The sequence below is a fragment of the Theropithecus gelada genome, chromosome 1 (assembly GCF_003255815.1).
Source record: "Theropithecus gelada isolate Dixy chromosome 1, Tgel_1.0, whole genome shotgun sequence".
Taxonomy (NCBI): domain Eukaryota; kingdom Metazoa; phylum Chordata; class Mammalia; order Primates; family Cercopithecidae; genus Theropithecus; species Theropithecus gelada.
In genome coordinates this window covers 88,844,646-88,868,412 of record NC_037668.1, presented here as the reverse complement: position 1 = coordinate 88,868,412, position 23,767 = coordinate 88,844,646, and the positions used below count along the sequence as shown (strand labels likewise).

Here is a 23,767-nt window from a genome sequence, read left to right as displayed (position 1 = left end):
GCCTTCGAATCTCAGCATTTTCACTATAGTCCGTAATTCATTCAAATTATCTTACACTTTGCATCTTATCCATATGCAATTGTGAACCTTGCCAGAAGTGGTTGGAAAAGTTTCATTCCATACTTCCACAAGTTACTAAAATAGGCACTTTGGAAGTTTGTTAGTGAAGAAAAAAAAAAAAAAAAAAACTTTTACAATAACTAAAAGTAACAGCTATCCATTATTAATGCAAGGCCTAAATCCCAAACAGACCATTTCAACATAAAAGATGCGTTTAAGAGTCTTCTGAGATCAAATACCCGGTATTATTACTGTTAGATATTGCAATAAGAAGGGATGTCATGTGGGAAATAAATCCAGAATCTAGAGAGCGAAAACTACTGATACTTTTTAGCCTTCCAGAAACTATTCCGGTTAAACCGTTATCTCCCACTAAATGAAGGCAAGAAGTGGTAGTTTTTTTTTAAGGGAGAGATGAATAAACATTTTATGTGAAGCATATAACTTCATGTAGGTGATTAATGGTCAGATCGCAATGTACCAAAGCAATATGAAAGCTCACACTTAAAAAAAAAAAAAAAAAGCGCAAAACCACTTTGACTTCATGCCTTTTAGTCAAGGAAAACAAATAATATATTCAAAGTGGACCGGATTTGAAGTCTCGAAGCAGCAATATTTTGCCTGGGGGTGGGTAGACAAGGGAGGGATGGACAGGAGGGCACGGAAAGGAGAGGCGTTGGGGCGCGAGAGCCCCACGCTCTGAGTTGAGTCGGAGAGGAAAAGTTGCCCTAGTCCTGCGCGCGGAGCGGCCGGAGTCGCGCGGTGGCGGCGGTGGCGGTGGTGGCGGTGGTGGTGGTGGCGGCGGGGGGAGTCGCGTCCGGCCCGGGCCGCCGCTCCGGCTCACTGCTGGGAGCCCAACTCTGCCCGGCGCTACCCGGCCCGCGGCCCGCGGCCTCCGGCGCTCGCCGCCCTGCACAGCGTGGGCTTGTCTCTGCCCCGAAACTTTCACTCCGAGAGAGCGAGCGAACCACCCGCGCGCGGCGAGGACGCAGGCTCCACCCGGCCGGCGCGGGGGAACGCGCGTCCACGCAGCCCCGCTCCGCCGAGGGCTCGCCGCCGCCTGCCCGCGTCGGAGGGGCGCTGTCCGGACCGGGGCCGGGACGGCAGCCCGCGTCCTTCCCGCGGCCGGACCCCGAAGGCTGACAAACAATAAACAAAAGTAAGAGTTCGGGGAGGCGGTGGGGGGCTGCGGCAGCGCGGGCTCCGGGGAGCGGGCCGCTGGGCGCAGGCACCCGAGGTCTCCCCGCACCCGAGGACTGCAGCCGGCCCGAGCGTGCGGGGTGTGCGGTGGGCTCCGTCGGCGGCCCCCTCCCGGGCGCCGCAGAACTACGGGATTCCTGCTCCCGGCAGCAGAAACGCTGAGCCAGATTTTAGCGTGTCATGGACTGCAACCCCGCCGAAACACGTGCGGGGTGTCCGAAAACACCGCCGTTCCGCAGTCCGTCGCCCCGATATTAATTAACGCATTAATAAGAGGGCGCCATTAGCCATGTGCCCACACAAATGGCCGTGCAAGAGGAATGCACCCGCATGGAAACAAAGTTACTTTCTTAAAGCGGGATCCCCCCCCACCCGCGGGCACACGCGCGCACACACACAGAAACACGCGCAGACACAGGCACACACCGAGACGCACTCCCCGGGCCTGGCCGGCGGGACGGCCCCGGTACCCCCCAACCCAGCCCCAGCCCTGCCCCCGGCGCCCCGGCCCCCCAGCCCTCCGCATCCACGCCGCAGCTTACCTGGGTGAGACAGAGCGGAGAATACATAACTGCCGGGCGCTGGGGTATGCGTGTGCGTCTGGGTGTGCGGTTTGGAGGTGTGCGTGAGTGTGGGTGAGAGAGGAGAAAGAGGGAGAGAGGAAGAGAGAGAGAGAGAGAGAGAGAAGGGGGGAGAAAAAAAATCAAGCCTGCTTCTTGCGTTCACATTTCCAACTCGGCTCAACTGCAGCCAGCCAGCGCTATTGCCGCTCCATGAGCTGAACTTTAACCCCGCCTAGAGTTTCCCTACACTCCACTATACATGCCTACTGTACGCGGGCGTTAAAGGCATAGCGCACCCTTTCCCGCTCCCGCGCCGGCCCGGCCGGGTGCCCGCGAGCTGCCCGCGCGCCCGCCTCCGCCTTCGCTCTGCACCGCACCGCACAGCCGCCGCCCGCTCGCGCCGCCGCCGCGGGGGGGAGGGGGTGTGGGGGAGGGGGCGGCTGCGGCGCCGCGCGGCCAGCCGGGTCCCGAGCCTCCGCGGCCGCTCGCGCTCGCTGGCTGGCTCGCTCGCTCCCCGGCTCTCTCCGTGGCTCGCTCCTCGCTCGCTCGCTCGCTCGCTCGCTCTCCCGCTCGCTCCCCGGCCCCCCCGCCCCCCTCCCCCGATCAGCGCATTACTGGGTAACGCAGTGAGGAGCAGTTACAGTCTGTACTCCCGGGCAGCTATAGGCTGCCACAGGATGTGCTTAAGCAAACAAAACTACTTTTCCTCGTCCCCATCCCCCCACCCCCGCCGCAGACCTCCGCGGACCTCGGTGGAGGACTTGGGCAACTTTGCCAGGTTGCCCCGCACCCCCCAGGCCACCGCGTGGGCACGTAGAGAACCGAGGAGGAGGCCGGGCGGCACATTTGCATGTATGCAAATTTCTTTGGAAAAATCAGACCTCCTAGGTAACTTTTTTTTCCCCCACTGAAATGCGGTAAGGCTCAAAGCATTGTAATCTCTCCAGCGAAGCTTTCTGTGGGAATAGATTCGTCGGCAGAGGTAATTATGCACACAATCCTGCAAACTTTGTGCAGCTTCGGTCCTGTGGCATTCAGAAGCGGGGGTGGTGAGGAATCAGTGCCCACAGAAGATTCACCGGATTTGGGGGGCGGGGGTCTGGAGAAAGGAAGGCGGAGATTAATGAGCATTCTCCCTCCCAGGACTGTGAAACTAGTGGGTTTGAACACAGACGCCATAGAAAAAGTTCTATCACGTTCAGAAACAACAGTGGTTTAGCTGTGACATCTTTTTCTTTTTAGGAGGAAAAAAATCTGTGAAAGGGATGTCCCCTTAGGGAAGGGAGATATTCTGATCCACAGACGCGTGCCCAGAACTGGACATAGGCTGTCATTACCGTCCCAGTTTCTGGGACACCTCTGGAAGGGTGCCTTTTAAGAATCCCTTTTTTCCCTCCCCCAGGTGATAGTTCTTAAAATGGAAAAGAGCTTCCTGCAATTATTTTAGGTTTGCTAAAGTATTGTTTTGGCAGAAAAGGGGGGTGGTTTTTAGGGTTTGGCAAGTTGCCAGTAAGCCTGCTTTTCCAGTTTTTTTTTTTTTTTTTTTTTTTTTAAACTTTATTTTTTTTTTTTTGGGCTCTCCTCTCTGGGGGGGGGGGGGGGAAGTATATCTGCCTCTTCTAAGCCCCCATCCCTTATTTTACTTCTCTTCCTCATGATGGTTTGCAAAATGCTGCATTTGACAACCCTTCTCAAAATTCCAAAAGGAAAGAGGTGGGTATCATGTTGAAAGACACTGGCACACAGGGGAATCTGCCCTTCGGTGGAGGTGACATAGCCACAGAGTCTCTAAAGAGAGGACATTCCTGTAGAAAAGTGAGGGTAAGTGATGTGTTAACAAGCGAGGGTGAGTGATGTGTTAAGGCCACTCACTCTCATTCAGACTTCTTTTTAAAGCAAGGAGCAGGAAATACTGTACTGGAGAAAGAGCAAAAGAGAACCTCTGAAATAATTCTGCATCTGTCTAAAGTTATTTTATGCTTGTACTTTAGTTACTTTATTGCCAAAATAAGTCCCGAATGCTCAAGAACCATTCTCTCCCCCACCCTCCCTCCTGAACATCCTTGGAAATCTCTCAAGATTATTTACTAAGGAGTGATGAGAAATAATGATTTCAGCCTTTAATGAGAGAGTCCATTTTCCCAAACTTAACCCACTGCTTTTCCTTGGTTCCTCTCAGATTTCAGTAGGGGAGGAATGTCCTAAAAGCCAAGCTGTGTTACAGAGACAACATCCCTGGCCACGAGAACCTTTGCTGGGATCTATAACTTCAATGCGCTCCAAGTTTCCTCGATAGAAGTTTCTGGCTGACGGTCCCAACATGTAACTGAGGCACAGTGAGAAGTTATTGTTCGGAGTGTGTACTCGGGAAGCTCTCTTCCAGAGCAGATTAAAATCTTTCTTTTGGTGTATTAAAAGATAGACTTCACATCTGCCTCTTTTCAAAACGGCAAAGATTCTTACTTTTGAGTCTCAAGGGAAAAAAAAAGATTTTTTTTTTTTAAAAAGGACTGGCACATCGCCCTGTTTTTAAAAAAAAAAAAATGGGGGAAGTAATTTAATGCTGATATTTCTACTTTAAAAACTTCTTTTGTGCAGCAGTGGATGTGCCCGCGATTTCCAGCTTTCTGCGGTTAGCAATATTATCTTAAGTAACTTTTGGCGCCCTTCGTAAGACTTTTGGATATGGGACGATTGTTTGCGCCCTCTAGGCAAGGGCTGGATCCAAGTTCAGCACCAAAGCCCTTCACATCCGCTCCTGCTTTCTCTCCTATCTCCGCCAGCTCCCGCTCTCTCCCCCGCGGAGGGAGGGGGGGAGGCGGGGGAAACACTACAAAGCACAGTTCCAACTACAGCCTTTGGAAACAAGACTGAGAAAAATACAGTAGAAGAGTTACAGTTACAGAAAGGCTTCTGGTAACTTTCTCTCCAACAGGCATAAATTTAAACACACGCACAAAGAAACAGATGTTCCTCAAAGGGCAGACTGGGGGTAAAAAACATTTCCAACCCTCTCCCCTCTTCCCAAGTTGCAAAAGTAAATCCTTGTCCAGAGTTCACAAAGATACTAAGGCACTTGAGAGAGAGCAGGGATGGAGGAGGGAAGAAAGAAAGGATAGTAGAGAGAGCAGTGGAGGAAACGCAGGTGAAGTATGGAAACTAGTTTACTGCAATCATATAAATGACCCCATTGTTAGGAAGGATAAACCCCTTATTGGAAATAACCACTCCAATCATTTATTTTGCAAGTGGTAGGAGGCTGCCTTGAAATGGGATTGTCTCTGCGCAAAGGAGGCTCCTGTCATGCTCTCTGCTATCCATATTCTTCCTGGCACAGAGCCCAGCCTTGCATTTACTGTGTTTTATTTGCAGAAACGTTACCTTGCCAGCTTTAGTGAAATCCTCTTAGATATATAAATTACGTCAATAAGGTTTCACTTATATGTACATCTCAAATAGCTCTCATTTTGGAGGTTACTTAATAGGGAGATCTTATTAATATGATTTAGATTTTAATACCCAAAGCAGTGAAGATAGAACTGGGATCCATAAGTGACAACACCATAACTCTGTAGTTCTTACCAACACTAACTTTATTAACTGGCATTTTTCAACATTTTTTCTTCTCTGGATTTTGACCTGCTGGTCACTTCTGTGCAGATTTTTCTTATGTGCATATAATCCTAAATTGAATCATGTTGCTGAAGTGAGTATCCAAGTGAATTCTTACATCAAATTTCCAAGCCAGATTTGACTGGAAGGCCTAAAGCCTTGGGAAATAGCTCGATGGGAATTTAATCCAAAGAAGGGAAAGAGCCCATATTATTTTCCATTCACTTCCCAACAGAATTAGGTGTCTACACTGCTCAGAGAGGAGATGGAGATATTTTAGTCAGAGGCTGCCAGTTACTGTCTCCAAGACAAGCTACTGCAGTTGGTTTCCACTGGATTTGTATCAAGCACTTGTCCAAGAGGCCAGACTCCAACTAACAGCAAGTCAGCGATCTTCCATACTCACACCCTCCATGGGGGTTGTTGTAGTAACAAGAAGAAATGTGAACTTGGCCAGTCTTAATGTCCTATTTCCTACTGACCATATACTTAAAAAGCAGAATTCAAGAACAGCCAAGAAAAAACACTCCCCTCATTTCAAGTGTGTAAGACAGCTGCTAGTCCACATGTGAAACATTTTCTCTTTTAAAACTGTTGTTTAGAGTTCAAGAAGAGAGGTTTACTTATTAATTTCAAAGTACTTGAAATGCCAAAGCTTCTAAGATAATCAGAGTAAGTTTTGTAATGCTGAATACGCAATATGTTAACTTCCCAAAGCTCACTACAGTCCCACAATTCAAGCAAGATTTAAGCTACACGTTTCTTGAACTTCACATTCCACAAGTTACCAACTTCCCTGAGTTTAAAAATAATAGCTAATGCAAAGTTAATATCTAATGCAAAGTTATTTCTCTAGCAGAATGTTTCTTTTTCCAAAAGACAAGGAAGAAGGCACACGATTCATGCAAACTCCCCCGATCAGTTTTTTTTTTTTCTTAAACGCGAAAACTCTTTCCTATTGTACTTGCTAAATCCGGAAGCGCTTGTAGCTTTGACAGCTTGAACCACACCATCCCCTTCAGAGCTGCAGAGAACTTCAGATCTCCTCTGCCCCGCCCCCTCTGGCTATTGAGAACTATTGTACACCCAAGCTTTCTTATGATTGGATAAAGCTTTTGTCAATCTCCCATGTTGTCCCATTGATTAGAGGATCAAATCGTCAATTATTCTTCGGGTCCAGACATTTCTTTTCGGGTTAGGTTGACTGCTGAGGCCAGACGTCTTTTACAGAACAGAGCACGTACAGGATTTCCCCCCACCCCTTTCTGGAACCGAGCAAGCGCTAGGAGGAAAAAAAATCTGTCAAGCTCAGCAATTTTTTCAAATCCCGAAAAAAAAAAAAAAGAAAAGAAAAAGAAAACCCGGTCTCTGATGCACATAGCAAAAACACCATCAACAAAGCTACATCTTTAAAACAAAACCATCACAATAGACATTTACCCAGCAATCACTTAAGTGCATATGCGAGCTAGAGAAATTTTAGTCTTAGCCATTAAACAAAATCATTCTACCATTATTGTTTATAAAACGCATATCATATAAATGCAAAATAGAAAGTTTAAGATGTACCACGTACCATTGCAATGTAAAAAGAGTACGTGAGAAACTTTAAAATGCTCAGACGAATTGCTTCATTTGTTGTCCCCTTTTTTTTTGCATTAAAAAAAATATATCTAAATAAACTTGGAACCGTTGAAAACCCGGAAGAGATTTTTTTAAAAGCTGTTGGCCAATTGCAGGCTTCTTGGAGAATTTTTTTTTTTTAACTCCAAATCAGAAGGCTTTTGCAATTGCAAGGCGCGCTCTCTCCCTCTCTCACTGTCTCTCGCTCGCTCGCTCGCTCTCTTTTGAAAGCGATCCAACCCGGGCTGGCTGGTTCTCAGATTCTCTCTGGTTTTGCCTTGCGTGCTTTGGATTGTACGAGACTTTGCAGAAGTTGCAATCGATTCGGCAGTCCCTCTCTTCTCTCCCTACCCCCTTGTTTATTTCCGCAATCGCTGCAATTTGCATAGTAACCACGCACGAGGCACCGGCGGCAGCCGGTGGAGGGGGCCGGGAGGGGGCAGGGAAAGGGCCTTGCCCCCTTCTCCCCTCCTCCAGTCTCCCTCCCCGCCAGTCGTCTCCTCCCCTACGGCGCGTGGCCAATAGGAGCCCCTACATTCGGCGCAAGCTCCGGTCTGGACACCGTTCTGAAGAAAAGCCCCTGTGTTACTAGGCCCGGCTCTCGAAATCGTGCTTTTGGCGCAGTACAAGTTCCCCTGCCTGCGGACCTCGCAGCCGGTACTGGGCAAACGTGAGGATAAAGTACCTTTGCCTGCGGTTGTGCGGGTTTTGCACGTTTTAATCAAGTCTGCACACCTGCTTTCTCGGTTTCTTTTTCCAGGGCCTCTCGTGAGTTATTAGGCTAGTTCATGATGGTTAGTGAGAGATTTAACCTTTATTTGCACTGGTGTAGACCAAGAGCTAAAGATCCTCTTTGGTGCATTAAATCAAGAGAGTGCAAAATGTCACAGGGAACTTGCAGTGAAATAAAGCTTCTACCCTAGGTTAGGAAAGAAAAAGACAGTGGCTCTATTCTCTGCAGATGACTGAACATAAAATTGTTAGGTGGGCTCCCTCAAGAATAAAGCTGTTCTTTTAAGGCAGGAGATACGGTGAAATTCTAATTTAATTGCCGAGCATCTAATTTGTCAATATCCTTACAAAACCTAGGTTCCACAAAATTAAAGGAGACCCCTCCCCTTCCTACTCCCCTAAGAGAAGAGCTGAAGAGTTTTGACATTTAAAAGGGGGGTTTTAAAAGATAATTATTGGAACATTAAGTCTTTCATCTCACTGACTCACCTTATTTCATTAACCCAGACTCTTTAAGACCATGTAGTCTGGATATTTCAATGTCACCGTTTAGGTGTTTGTTTTAAACAACAAAATAGCCATTGGTGCAGAGCAAGGAAATACGACTCTGAAGGGAGGGAGTATCTCTTTAAATGGAAAGCACACAACCAGGCTACTGCGCTTTTTGTTGTTGTTTTTAAAAATGTGATTGCTGGCTGGGCGCGGTGGCTCACACCTGTAATCCCAATATTTTGGGAGGCCGAGGTGGGCGGATCATGAGGTCAGGAGATCGAGACCATCCTGCTCAACATGGTGAAACCCTGTCTCTACCAAAAATACAAAAATTAGCTGGGTGTGGTGGCGCGTGCCTGTAATCCCAGCTACTCGGGAGGCTTAGGCATGAGAATAGCTTGAACCCAGCAGGCGGAGGTGGCAGTGAGCGAGATCAGGCCACTGCACTCCAGCCTGGCGACAGAGTGAGACTCTGTCTCAAAAAAAAAAAAAAAGAAAAAGAAAAAGAAAAAGAAAAGAAAATGTGTTTGCTTTGAGTCAGTTTAGGAGCATAGGACATTTTGCTGAATAACTTAGAGGAAATCGTGTGCTTACCTCACTTGATAAAAAGTATCCAGTAAGAAGTCAAGAGTAATAGGAAGCAACCTGGCAGTTGTCTGATTTTCTTAACTGTCCTTGGTGAAGGTACCTAATTAATTAATAACAGGACCTTGCATAGTTAAATTGGAGGTTAGAGAAACCTCATATTTTATATTGAATCACATTTTTTGCTTTGTTCTTGCACTCTACAACTAGTCGACTGATGCAGACGTAGTGTGGCTGGCCTTGGCATTAGCTTTGCTGTTCTGGTCTGCCCCTCATAGATGCAGATACGCTCTTGGCTGTAGCAAGCCTGTGGCATTTAATCCTGGCTTCCTCCACTGAGCATCCATTTCCAGTTGGTGTACTACTTTCATCTAGAAATATACTTGATGGGATGTAGCGGTTTCAGTTTAAATAAAAAATAATACTTTGGGAGGCCGAGGCAGGCGGATCACCAGGTCAGGATATCAAGACCAGCCTGGCCAACATGGTGAAACCCCGTCTCTACTAAAAATACAATAATAATAATAATAATTTTTTTGTAAGTAACCAAAAAAAAAAGTTTTGGGCCTAGTTTAGCTGGTACTAGACTGTGTGACCTTGAGATGGTTACATACTACCTATAAAGCCAGACATCAACCTATTGTGAGACTGTAAGGCTGTTTTGTCAAAAGGTAAGAACCTTTGAGATGCACAAGTGGTGTCAACCTGTATTGCATTGCTCTGTAGATGCTATGGTCTGAATAATCTCCGATGCTAAGCAGTCCAGGCCTTGTAAGTAGGTGGTAACAGTGAATTTTGTGCACATTGTCTGTAGTGCATTAACTCAGTTTGATATGGTAGATTGGCACCATTTCCAGAGTGACCTTTTATATCTCCATCTAGTCAACAACAACATAGCATTGACAACAAAGTATTGGTTTTGGAGTCCAACCTAGGTTTTTTTTGTTTGTTTGTTTGTTTGTTTGTTTTTTTGAGACAGAGTTTTTGATCTTGTTGCTCAGGCTGGAGTGCAGTGGTGCGATCTTGGCTCACTGCAACCTCCGCCTACTGGGTTCAAGTGATTCTCCTGGGTAGGCCTCCTGAGTAGTTGGGACTATAGGCACCAACCACCACGCCTGGCTAATTTTTGTATTTTTTAGTAGAGACTGGGTTGCACCATGTTGGGCAGGATGGTCTCGATTTCCTGACCTCAGGATCTGCCCTCCTTGGCCTCCCAAAGTTCTGGGATTATAGGCATGAGCCACCACGCCCGGCCTCAACTTAGGTTTTAATGTTGTTTCTACCATGTGTATTCTTTTTTTTTTTTTTTCAGGCAAAACCTCTGCAAGCTTTAGATTTCTGATGTGGAAAATGGGAGATAGATAACATATGTAAATTAACTACTACATTATGTGTGCTCAATATAGGCACATTGAAGGTGCTAAGAGCTAGGGATACAGCAAAAAATGAGACATTATCCCTGCCTCTAACAAGCTTTCAATGCAATGGGGGAGATAAGACATAAAGCTAGCTAATAGTGTAATGTGATAAGCGCTATGTCCAACAAGATATATATATATATATATGTATGTATATATAAAACAAGCAGTGGTGATAGAATGATTCATTTTATCTGGGTCATTAAGGCAGAGACAGTCATTAAGGCCTAAGAAAGAGACATTTGTGTTGGGACAGAAATATGCATCAGTCAGGTAGACAGGTAAGGGGCTGGGCATTCCTCTCCAGGAAAACACAATTATGTCAGTGTATGCAACAGGCCAAAGGATGGGGATGTATTTGATTGTGGCTAGTTGTCCAGTTAGGATTAGCTTTTATAGTCATGTGTCACTTCATTACAGGGATACATTCTGAGAAATACGTTGTTAGGCAATTTAGTTGTTGTGAGAACATCGTAGAGTATACTTGCAGAAACCTAGATGGTATAACCTTGTACACACCTAGGCTATGTGGTATAGCTCTGGGCTACAGCTCTGTACAGCAGGTTACTCCACTGAATATTATAGGCAACTGTAACACAATGGTACCATTCCTATATCTAAACATAGAAAAGGTACAATAAAAATACAGTATTGTATAATCTTATAGGACCACCGTTGTATCTGCCGTCTCTCATTGACTGAAATGTCCTTAGGCGGCACTGGACTATATTACTGTAACTAGAGATGACCTTAGAAAGGCAGGCAGAGCCAAGGTGGTGGAGAGCACTGTGAGCCCTTTGAACCTTCACTGGAGAGGCTGTATTTAACCAAGAGATATACAAAATAAGATTTACAAATTAGAAATATTCTAGTAGTGGAGGCAAAGAGAGTGGTTAGAAAGAAATGAGAGAAGATGCAGTCCTGAGCTATGGCACTGCTGGAATGAATGAAAAAAAGAGAGAAAGGGAAGGAGGAGTAGAGGGTGAAAGAGAGGTAAGGAAACCAGGAAGACCCTCCGTTGATACTAGTTTTCAGGGACTGTAATCAACAGAGGCAATGTAGGAGTAAATTTTTCCCAGACTCTTCTCAAAATCCAATAGCCAGAAGGTGTATAATAAGGTCTGTTAGTGAAATAGGTTGTACTTACTCCACAAATTGCTGCTTCTAATATTCTTAAACCTAATATTAAATAATATTAAAATAATACCAGTAATAATAGTTCACATGGCTTAAATGTTTACACTATATCAATTCTTCCCACCTTTGTGAATTTGCATTCCAGTAACCTTGGCTCCACCATGCCACTGGAAATCAGGTGCAAATCTAATAGGCTGAATTTGGGTTGCTAACCCCATTGAGAGCCTCATGTTTCTGTGTAGGTTGGCTTTATGCCTTGAAAATAGTAGACTCTTCCAGGAATTTTGCTTTGTTGACCCAAATAAAAACGTAATCCTCTTGCAAGACATTGATATGGAAACTAGAACGTTAGAGTTTTACAGAATTAGAAACATAATTCAAAATTGCAATATTTTTCTAATAATCAACTTAAGTTTTAATTTGTGAACTAAGTTGAATGTTGACACACAGAGATATATTTCACATTTTCTTGATTTGCCTGTATAAATCCTAGATCATTCAAATCACTTTTTAGACAAAGTAATCAACACAGGCATTCAGAGGACACACATTGTAATATAAATGATAAACACTACAAGCGAAATTAATCTAGGAATTGATGAGGTTCCCAAATAAGCAAGTTGTGGCAGACTATTCCCTCCCCACTCCCAAATCTGTTCTTTCTCTATTCTTAGATACACAGATGAACAATTTAAAGTCAATATTAGGCTGAGCACAGTGGCTCACACCTGTAATCCCAGCACTTCGGGAGGCCAAAGCAGGCAGATCACTTGAGGCCAGGAGTTTGGGATCAGCTGGCCAACATGGTGAAACCCTGTCTCCACTAACAATACAAAAATTATCTTGGTGTGTTGGCACACACCTGTAGTCCCAGCTACTCTGGAGGCTAAGGCAGTAGGGTCACTTGAGTCTGGGAGGTGGAGGTTGCAGTGAGCTGAGATCATGTCACTGTACTCCAGCCTGGGAAAAGGAGCGAGACTCCAGCTAAAAAAAAAAAAAGTTCCTCAAGAGAGTTTGATCCCTCCCTACCATGTGTGAGAACCAATCCTATTAAAATAAAATCCTAATAAAATATAAAGTTAAATTTCCTAGCCTTCCTTGCAACTAGATATGACACAAGATTAAGTTCTTCTCAAAGGAATGTGAGCAGAATTGTTGACTGCAACTTCATGACACTTGCTTAAAAGAAATTTGTCCTGGGCCAGGCATAGTGGTTTATGCCTGTAACCCCAGTACTTTGGAAGGCCAAGGCAGGAGGATCACTTGAGCCCAGGAGTTCAAGACCAGTCTGGGCAACATAGTGAGACTTTGTCTCTGCAAAAAAGAAAAATAAAAAAATTAGCTGGGCATGATGCCACACATCTGTAGTGCCTGATGCTCAGAAGACTGAGGCAGGAGATTGCTTGAGCCCAGGAGATTGAGGCTGCAGTGACCTTTGATCACACTACTGCATTCCAGCCTGGGCAACAGAGTGAGACCCTGTAAAAAAAAAAAAAAAAAAGGAGAGAGAAAGAGGAGAAAGAAGAGAAAGAAATGAGTGATGGAGGTAAGGAGAAAAGGACAAGGAAGGAAAGGAACGAAGGGAGAAAGGCGGTGGGGAGCAGCGGGGGGAGAGAGAGAAGAAGAGAAAGAAAGAAAGAAAAATTTGTCCTGGACTTGTGGCCCTTTCCAAAAGCAGCAATGATACTGAGATACTAACTTCAACTACAAAGACCAGGACAATTCCCTGGAAGACGAGAGCTCAGGATGAAAGGAACCTGCGTTCCTAAATAACCTCCTGGAGCACAGCCGCTTCTCCAGTGTAGATTATATTTAGGCTACCGTCGTTGTGTTTTTTTAAGCTACTGTGTTTTGAGGTCTCTGATACAGCAGCCTAATCTTCTCTATAACTAATAATCAAGATCATAAAACAATCTCATGGTATATTTGAATTGTTTTTTCTCTGAAATCTCATGGCCTTTCTCCTATTTGGTATATAATATATCTAATTTTTTTATCAGCCTACTTTTCCAGACTTCCCTCCTGCTCAGTCTCTCTCTGCTGCCCCCTCATCCTAGCCACAATAAATGACTCAGTTTTCCCTTTTTAAATATACCATACATGTTCATCCCTCTTTTTCCTTGTGTGTATGATTCTTTTTGCCCAGAAGCCTCTGAAGTTGTCTCCATTTCACCCATTTTCTCAAGGACCAATTTAATGCTGTTTCCCAACTCCCATAGGCGGAATTGGTTAACCTCCTCTGTGCTCTCTAACATCTTACACTCATCTAAGACCGCTCTCTTGACCCTGTATATCAGTTATTTATTTGTTTGTCTGTCTACTGAGCTATGGGCTTCTTAAAAGTGCAGTTATTTTATGCATCCTTGTATGCTTATAAGCAGAGTGCCACAGTAGATCTTCAATAAATGTTTGGTAAATTAATATGTAAATGACATGAACAATGGTTACCTTTTCTAGACTTGCATTCTGATAGAAAACAAGGTCAGGAGTATGGCTAATGCAAGACAGGGCATCATCACACGGGTGGAATTGTAGTATAAGTATCAGGACATTGAATTTGCCTTTCACAGGCCTTCCTCACAGGTCATCACCTTTAACCTTCCTACTGCGTAAGTGGCTTAGACTTTGTCATTCCCATCACAAAAATGAAGAAACGTAGGCTCCGAAAAATATGGGGTGTTTGTTACTCAAAGTCATTCTCTTAGTGAGTAGTTACATAGAATATTTAATTCATCTAGAATTGCTCCTCAAAGCTCTAGCCATGATATCTGCCTTAGGAAAGAGTTCAGTTTTTTAAAATACAATATTCATGGTTAGCTGGCTTTAATCATAAACAAAGGTAAGCATATGGTCCCATCCTTCTTATCTTTGACACACCACAGTAAACTGCAGAAGACCAAAAATGATGTCCAACTGAAAAATGATGTCTAACTGAAAAATGATGTCCAACTGAGCTGCTGAGGTGGCCAGCAGAAAAAATTTTGAGTAAATTGAAGGTCGCAGCTGGGTGTGGTGTCTTCTGTGATCCCAGCACTTTGGGAAGCTAAGGCAGGTGGATCACTTGAGGTCAGGTGTTTGAGACCAGCCTGGCCAACATGGCAAAACCCTGTCTCTACTAAAAATACAAAAATTAGCTGGGTGTGGTGGCGGGCACCTCTAATCCCAGCTACTCAGGAGGCTGAGGCACAAGAATCGCTTGAATCCTGGAAGCGGAGGTTGCAGTGAGCAGATATCATGCCACTGCACTCCAGCCTGGGTGACAGAGCAAGACTCTGTCTTAAATAAATAAATAAATAAAGTAAGTAAGTAAAGGTAGCGAAGTATGCGTTTATAATTCACAGAAGCAGAAAGCGGAAAGGGAACTCAGAAGTCTCCAACCACCACATTTTACAGATGATAAAGCTGAAAATAGCACAGTAAAGTATCAAGCTCATGGCCACACAGTTGGTAAAGAATTCATCCCCAGTCCAGTGCCAGTTTCATTACATCATGCAAAGGATATTCTGCAGGAATGGAAAAGGAGTGAATAACTGTCTCTGGTATCAAAATAGAAAAGAAGTCTGAGAAAGTGAAGAAATACTGCTGGTAGATCTGATAGGAGAAAGAAAATGGTTAATTGTCTAAACTGAAAAAGCAGCTATAAAATCCAGGCTAGCACTTAAAGATGTACCCAAACATGTTTAGACAGATAAAGGATAATATTTCAGGAAAAACGAATGAGGCAGGAGTGAGGGAAGCAGTCTAGAACTGTAACAATAGAGAGTAGTGACTTGAATTTTATGTATTTATTTAGAGACAGGGTCTCTCTCTGTCACCTAGGCTGGAGTGTGGTGGTACCAACGTGGCTCACTGCAGGCTCAACCTCCCTGGCTCAAGCAATCCCCCTGCCTCCCCCCAAGCTGCTGGGACTATAGGCCCGCGGCACCACAGCTGGCTAATTTTTGTGTTTTTTGTAAAGTCAGGGTTTCACTATGTTGCCCAGGCTGGTCTTGAACTCCTGGGCTCAAGAAATTATCCTGCCTCGGCCTCCCAAAGTGCTGGGATTATAGGCATGAGCCTCTGTGCCAGGCTGTGAATTGAATTTTTGAGCTGTGGGGTTAGTACAGTTTCCTATTCTTTACTCTTGGTGACCTTGGGACAGTTTAATTTCTCTGACATCCTACCCATCCCCCACCCACTGTAAAATGTAAATATTGTCAGCCCTGCTTACCTCATGTGGCTTGGTGAGGATTCAATAAAATCATGAATATAAAGCTGTTCAAAATGTGTAAGTTTCTATTCCCTCAATGCCTCTACCACCAACAGTTGTTAATAGAGGACTATATATAACAAAGAACGGGAATTTTTAGCTAGTCGTATTTATCTTGCCTATATTTTATAGGTTTTCGAGTAGAGGTGTGTACACATACATACATAAAGTCTATCAAGATAAAAATGAGCTGAAATTGAGAGTAAGATTCAAAACATATGCAATAAGATTCTATTTACTTTGCTAGCATTGACTTAAAATTTGACTTTGAGTTTCCCAATAATTTAAAGAGGAAAAACTAAAAACTTATGAAATACACAATGTCCATATGATTATAAAATTCGAGGCCAGGGAAGGTGACTCACTATAAGCACAACATTTTGAGAGACTGAGGTGAGAGGATCACTTGAACCCAAGAGTTTGAGACCAGCTTGGGCAACGTGGTGAAACCTTGTCTTTACAAAAAATTAGCCAGGCATGTTGGCATGTGCTTGTAGTCCCAGCTACCTGGGAAGCTGAGATGGGAAGAATCACCTGAGCCCAGGAGGTCAAGGCTGCAATGATCGGTGATTGCACCACTGTTCTCCAGCCTGGGTGACAGAGCAAGACCTTGCCTCGAAAATAAATGAAGAAATTAGCTGGGCATGGTGGCTCGCGCCTGTAGTCCCAGCTACAAGAAAGGCTGAGCATGAGCCCAGGAGGTCCAGGGTGAAGTGAGCTGTGATTCTGTCACTGCATACCAGCCTGGGTGAGTGAGCAAAACCCTGTCTATGAAAACCCAAAAAAACCCAAAAAAACCCCCACAAAATTCAAGAAGGGTTATTCGAAAGCCACAGAGATGTTCTGAGGTCTGAAAAAATTTACCATGTAACCTGCCACTACCACCTTCACCACTGCCACACAGACCTAGGGAGTCATGAAGAGAACAGTCTTGACTGTGATGCACTGAACCATTTACTCCAGCCCTGGATGAGAGTCCAGCCAACATAAGGACAGAGAGAGTGGGAAGGATGGGAATCTTCTCAAATGACTATTTTAGGGACTCCTCAGCTGTAGTTTGAGTGCCATGGGCTAATGGAAAGGCCTAGAATTCAGCAACAAAAAAGGGACAGAACTAGTTGGCATTGACCCCTCTGCCCCTATGGTTTTTCATACTTTAATATTCCCAAGATCACATTACATGTCCCAAAAATAGTGCAGGAAAGAAGGGAGCAGAAACTGGACAATCCAGTTGGTGTGGACGCTATGGCTTCAGACTCTTCCAATCTCTTTCCTTTGGCTCTCTGGCCTCTCCTGACATCTTTCTTGCATTAGGCGACTCAAAAGGGGGTCAGCAAAGGGAGCTCTAACAAAGCAAGTTGTGGAATTGGGTTATTGCTGTTTGATACAAGTAACAGTAAGTGGGTATCTTGCCTCAAAGCTCTGTTAATAGCCTAAGAACCAGGACTTCATGGTAACTGAAATAATTACAGAAAAAAAAAATGCCTTTGTGGGTCGGAATAGGAGATAAGGCAAAGTCTGTCCCTGTACTGGTGGAAAATGACTGTGTGTGTGTAAATATATATAACATAACATTTACCATTTTTACTTTTTTTTTTATTTGAGATGGGTTCTGTGTTGTCCAGGTTGGAGTGCAGTGGTTCAATCATAGCTCACTATAACCTCAAACTCCTGGGTTACAGTGATCCTCCTGCCTCAGCCTCTTGCATTTTAAATATATATTATATTTTATATATATACTATTATATAGAATATATATTATATATCATATAATAGATATTATATATCATGTAATATATATTATATATTTCTAATATATAATATAATATATATAATAATATATTTTTTATATATATATTTTTTGAGACAGAGCCTCACTCGGTTGCCCAGGCTAGAATGCAGTGGCACAATCTCGGCTCGCTGCAAGCTCTGCCTCTCGGGTTCATGCCATTCTCCTGCCTCAGCCTCCCGAGTAGCTGGGACTGCAGGCGCCCACCACCACACCTGGCTAATTTTTGTATTTTTAGTAGAGACGGGGTTTCACCGTGTTAGCCAGGATGGTCTCCATCTCCTGACCTCGTGATCCACCTGCCTCAGCCTCCCAAAGTGCTGGGATTACAGGCGTAAGCCACCGCGCCCGGCCTTAAATATTTTTAAATGTACAGTTGAATGGCATTAAGTAGATTCACAAAGTTGTCCAGCCATCACCACCATCCATCCCCGGAACTTTATCATCTTCCCAAGCAGACTCTATCCATTAAATAACTCCTCATTTCCTACTTCTCCTAGCACCTGGCAATCACTACTCTACTTTCTGTCTCTATGAATTTGATAACTCTAGGTACCTCATGTAAGTTGACTCATACAGTATTTTTCTTCCTATGACTGGCTCATTTCACTTAGCATTATGTCTTTCCTCAGGGTTTACACATGTTGTAGCTCATGCCAGAATTTTCTTCCTTTTTAAGGCAGAATGTTTCATTGAATGAACATATATATGCACATATATACATGCATGTGTGTGTGTGTTTATGTTATAGTAAGCTATGTTTTATGTATATATATGAAACATTTTGGCTGGGCACAATGACTCACGCCTGTAATTCCAACACTTGGGGAGGCTGCGGCAGGTGGATCACTTGAGGTCAGGAGTTCAAGACCAGCCTGACCAACATGGCCAAACCTCATCTGTACTAAAAATACAAAAATTAGCCAGGCGTGGTGGAGTGCGCCTGTAGTCCCAGCTACTCAGGAGGCTGAGGCAGGAGAATCAGTGGAACCTGGGAGGTGGAGGTTGCAGTGAGCCAACATCACGCCACTGTACTCCAGCCTGGGTGACAGAGCAAGACTCCATCTCAAACACATACACACACACACACATTTTGCTTCCAAACATTTTTGGCTGTTGTGAATAATGCTGCTATGAATATGGGTGTATAAATATCTCTGAGACCCTGCTTTCAATGATTTTGTATATATATATACCCAGAAGTGGAACTGTTGGATCATATGGCTATTTTTTAATTTTTGAGAAGGAAACAACAGTCTTAATTTATTATTGGAAAAAAATATTGAATGAATTCTTTAATGACTTGTTGCATTTATGGAGTTGATTTCATGAGCCTCAGGAAGTTCAGATTCTAGTCCCCATACTCCCATTAGCTGTGTGGTGTTCAGAAGTCACTCAAGACCCGGCATGGTGGCTCATGCCTATAATCCCAGCATTTTGGGAAGCAGAGGTGGGTGGATCATTTGAGCCCAGGCATTTGAGACCAGCTTGGGCAACATGGCAAAACCCCCTCTCTATAAAAAACAAAACAAAAATTAACCAGGAGTGGTGGAGAGTGCCTATAGTTCCAGCTACTTGGGGGCTGAGGCTGAAGGATCACTTGAGCCTGGAAGGCAGTCAGCTGATATCTCACCACTGCATTCCAGCCTGGGTGACAGAATGGGACCCCATCTCAAAAAAATAAAATAAAATAAAATTTTAAAAAGTCACTCCAATTGTCAGGACCACTCTGGGCTTCCTCCTCTGAAAAGTATCTTTGAGCTAATAGATATCCAAAATCTTTAGAAATTCCATAGGTCTATAGTTCTGCATAATAGAACACTATGGTATAGGGGTTCATCCATTCATTTCTTCATTTGTTTCAGGAATACTTTATGAATTCTGGAGCAGGTTTTTTCTCAATGAGCAATAAGAGTTACCCAGGGACTATAGGAATTGGGAGGAGGAAGGCTGGAGTGACAGTGGAAAGAAGAAATAAACTGGACTGAAAACTAGTGGGAGAGGAGGTATCAAGATGAGGCTGAAGGGGTAAATATGAGTCAGAACATTTGGCCATAGCGATCAACTTTCAAGACTATAGACTGTATCCGGACAGCAATGGAGAGTCATTGAAAGGTGTAAAGAAGGTGGTAATAAGGTGAGTTTTTGTTTAGAAAAGTCACTCGGACAGCAGTGTAAAGATTGGATTGCAAGGTTTCAGAAACAAGCTACCTTTCATTTCTTTCCTCCACTGTCTCATTTTTTCTCCTGTATTGTAAATATGGAAAAGTTAGTCAAGATGTCCCAGAGCCTAACATGGAACAAAAGACATTTATATCTAACTTATTTCATCTTGGTAAACAATACCATACTATACTCTTTACAGTGAAAAATGTTTGGTCACTATTTTATATAAACTGTGAAACTACTCAGCTGAACTCACTGTGGTTGGCAATGTATGCACATCTTTAGGTCTTTAGTCTGCCAATTAATATTTTAGGGTTATAACATTAGAGCAATTTAGAAAAAGAGTTCTAACTGGGCGCAGTGGTTCACACCTATAATCCCAGCACTTTGGGAGGCGAAGGTGGGAGGATCACTTAAAGCCAGGAGTTTGAGACCAACCTGGGCAACAAAGTGAGACTCTCATCTTGCTTGAGCCCAGGAGGCTGAGGCTGCAGTGAGCTGTGATCATGCCACTGCACTCCAGCCTGGGTGACAAAGTGAGACCCAGTCTCAATTTAAAAATAGGGCTGGGCACAGTGGCTCACATCTGTAATCCAACACTTTGGGAGGCTGAGGTGGGTGACTCACTTGAGGGCAAGAGTTCAAGACCAGCCTGACCAACATGGTAAAACCCCGGCTCCACTAAAAATACAAACAATTAGCCAGGTGTGGTGACATGCGCCTGTAATTGCAGCTACTCGGGAGGCTGAGGCAGGAGAATCACTGGAACCCGGAGGTGGAGGTTGCAGTGAGCCAAGACAGTACCACTGCACTCCAGCCTGGGAGACAGAGTGAAACTCCATGAAAAAAAAAAAAAGAAAAAAGTTCTAATGGCAGCTTGTTATCCCTTTTATAACAATAAAAAATTAAATATCCCATATCAATGTAATACCTTATATTTTGCAGAAAAACTTTATAAAATATATATTTTATTAAGTGGAATTTTTTCTTAATTGGGATGCCAAAAGTCTAATTCTCACTTTATATATTATTCTTTATATAAATAACATGATATTATAAAATCGTAGAATTACAGGGATACTGTTTTCCTTTTTAATATACCTATTATTTTCTTTACTCTGAAAGTTAGGAGTTGTGCTGTATCAGCAGAACTGGGTACCTATGGAAACAATGAATGATCCCTGAAGGCCATTATTTTTTATGGGCCGAGAAAAAAAGTTGGTTTCTGTGCAGAAATAAGTTGTTTAGAAAAAAAAATTCTCTGGGTTTTAATATGCAAGAATAATACTTTGCTTTCTTGTAGATATTAAGATTCATTCCATCAGCAATGCCTTGTTTAGTAAAATAATGCTGGAAAGAATGGCATTTACCTTCAATAAATTTTGGCAGTTTTGGCATAATTTTTACTTTATGTTTACCCAGGAAAGAAAACAAAAATGGGAGTAAGTAGAACCAATTATAAAGAGTGCTTTAGTTTGGCGAGGATGTTCTAAATGGCCAGTTTGTTGTGAGCAGGGCCAGGCTGAAAGCTGAAAAATGAAAGTTTGTTAGGTCTTTGGTATGTTTATAGTATACTGAAAAAAGAAGTACTTTTTAAAGAAAGAGGCCAAAGAATGGTGAATGTTTCTGGTTTTAACATTATCCTATTAGTTTGCTAGTCCTTGGAAGAACCATAAAATTGACAATAAATCAAACATATTTTAATTTGTCATAAGATAGCAGATAGAAAAAAAATTTCCAACTGGTCTTCTGCCGAAGTATTTCTACTAGCCCTATCTGCTACCAAAATTTATACTTCCTATCAATTTTTTTTTAGTTGAACTATCAAGTTTGTAAAATATTTACTGAATGCTTTTGGTGTGCCAGGTATTACACTGGGTTCTGGGCATGCAGGAAGAGTAAGGGGCAAGCTGGTCTTTATAAAAAGCAAGTGACTCTCCATGAGGCTGGATTACCTTATTTTCCATAAGGCCAGAGCATAATAGTCTTTTCTGGGTCAGTAACAACATTTGACACATGACTTTGCATCAAATAATGGGTTGCGTTCTACCTCGCTTCTCTCCTTCCAAATCCAGTTTCATAATTAGTAGGACTGTCTTTTGGAATTCTTATTTGAACATCAGATTACAGTAAATCCTATATCCTGATGTGACAGCATAATATTCAAGTAAATTCTGAAAATGTAATATGTATGATACTTGCTTCAACCCATGTTTAAAAAATAGGCATTAGTATTCAATTTAATTTCTCGAAGTCAGAATTTGAGAAGACAATGGAATTTTATGTTACCAGTAATTGAAACACTCATTACAACAAGTGCTATTTAAAACAGTTTGATTTTTTTTTTTTTTTTTTTTTGAGACAGGGTCTCACTGCGTCACTCAGGCTATGCAGTGGCACGATCATGGCTCACTGCTGCCTCGACTTCCTGGGTTTAGGTGATCCTCACACCTCAGCCTCCTAACTGGAACTACAGATGAACACTATCACACCTGGCTAACTTTTTGGGTTTTTTTGTAGAGATGGGGTTTCACCAGTTGTTCAGACTGGTCTTGAATCCCTGGGCTCAAGCAGTTCACCCACCTTGGTCTCCCAAAGTGCTGAGCTTGCAAGTGTGAACCACTATGCCTGGCCTGATTTTTTTTTTTTTTTTTTTTTTTTTTTTGAGACAGAGTTCTTGCTCTGTTGCCCAGGTTGGAGTGCAGTGGCACCACCTCAGCTCACTGCAACCTCTGCCTCCTGGGTTCAAGCGATTCTCCTGCCTTGGCCTCCCAAGTAGCTGGGATTACAGGTGGGCACCTCCCTAGTAGCTGGGATTACAGGGGCACTTCACCACGCCCAGCTAATTTTTGTATTTTTAGTAGAGACGGGGTTTTACCATGTTGGTCAGGCTGGTCGAGAACTCCTGACCTTGTGATCCGCCTGCCTTGGCCTCCCAAAATGCTGGGATTACAGGCGTGAGCCACCATGCCCAGCCCGGTTTTTTTTGTTTTGTTTTGTTTTGTTTTAAGTGTAGGTAGGTGAGAGTTTTTCCTAGTAGATACTAACATTGACACAGACACCTGTTATTTCCCAAGCTAAATGTTCTTAATTGGAAAGGTATTGAAAGGCTTATAAAATGTATCCTCCCTTTTTTTCATTTTCTTTTGTAAATGTAAATATGAATGTGAATGACTCCATCCCATAGTTTTGTGTCTATATTGCTTTGACATTGTTACCTGATCACCCCAGTTATTTCAATTTTTTCAAAGACTTTGCTTCAATTTTTTAAAATGTAACATCGCATAATGTTACTTACTATTGTAAATTGTCTCCACGTGTATGTTAGGTACAATAGTTTGACTTTCATGGTCTGTAGATAATATAATTATGTTAACTTTGATGTGTACCAACTAAAAAAACCCTCAGTTTTTTTGTTTTGTTTTTTTTTTACAATTGATAATATGAAAGTTTAACACATAAATCATAAGTTGAAAATTAAAAAGCACTTCATTGATAGAGCAATTCCAGTATGGGAAAATCTGAAGATGTTACTGTGATGTTTTATGTTACTTTAAAAATAAGAACATAACCAATTAACTAAGAAAATACCATAGTTAATGTTTATACTATTCAGATATTTATTATTGTCATTAAACGAAGTGCCCATTCACTTTAGCAAAATGGTCTACAGCAGCAGCATATTAGGAATTTTACTAAACACTTTCTACAACAAAGCTTTTTTTGTGATTTCTTTTTTGCTTAAAAAAAATCTATACCAAGAAAGTTCATAAAAATTAACTCTGTGGCCTGACTGTAGTCTCTATAATGGTGAATCATGGTTCTACCTAGGATATCACAAAGAGTTTTAATTCAGATAGAATTTAGGGAAGTGTTTCATGAGTTTAGGGCCTTGCCTAATGACCAACAAAGGCTTATTTGTTAACTTTCATATGTTCATATGTGAATTTAAACATTTTGGTATCATTTTTATAGCTATAAGTCAGAATCACATCAAACTCTGAGGTCCTGGAATATGGGTCTTTAAGAAGAAAGACAGTGGAAGTTTTGGTGCCTGGGAGACAGTATGGGTTTCCTTTGAGTTGGTAGGTAGACTGCCTTTCTGTGGACCTAGATGTTAACCTACTTCCATTTGTCTGTT

The 23,767-nt window shown here is 43.0% G+C and overlaps 1 protein-coding gene across 3 annotated transcripts in view; it reads right to left on the bottom strand.

Annotated features, from left to right (window-relative positions):
* The window catches only part of NFIA (nuclear factor I A), a 407,486-nt gene that overhangs the window by 377,449 nt on the left and 6,270 nt on the right, over window positions 1-23,767 (bottom strand). Inside the window, exons 1-2 of one of the 3 annotated variants that reach the window (XM_025382530.1) lie at window positions 2,572-2,759; window positions 1,803-1,860 (exon numbers count right to left, since the gene is read on the bottom strand). The exons of 1 other annotated variant lie outside the window; for it this stretch is intronic. In XM_025382530.1, coding sequence (XP_025238315.1) covers window positions 1,803-1,860; window positions 2,572-2,675 — 162 coding nt within the window. In that variant the 5' untranslated portion in view covers window positions 2,676-2,759. Of the gene's footprint in view, window positions 1-1,802; window positions 1,861-2,571; window positions 2,760-7,011; window positions 7,357-23,767 lie in introns of those variants that run through there. One more of the 3 variants, XM_025382549.1, reaches the window with a different exon arrangement.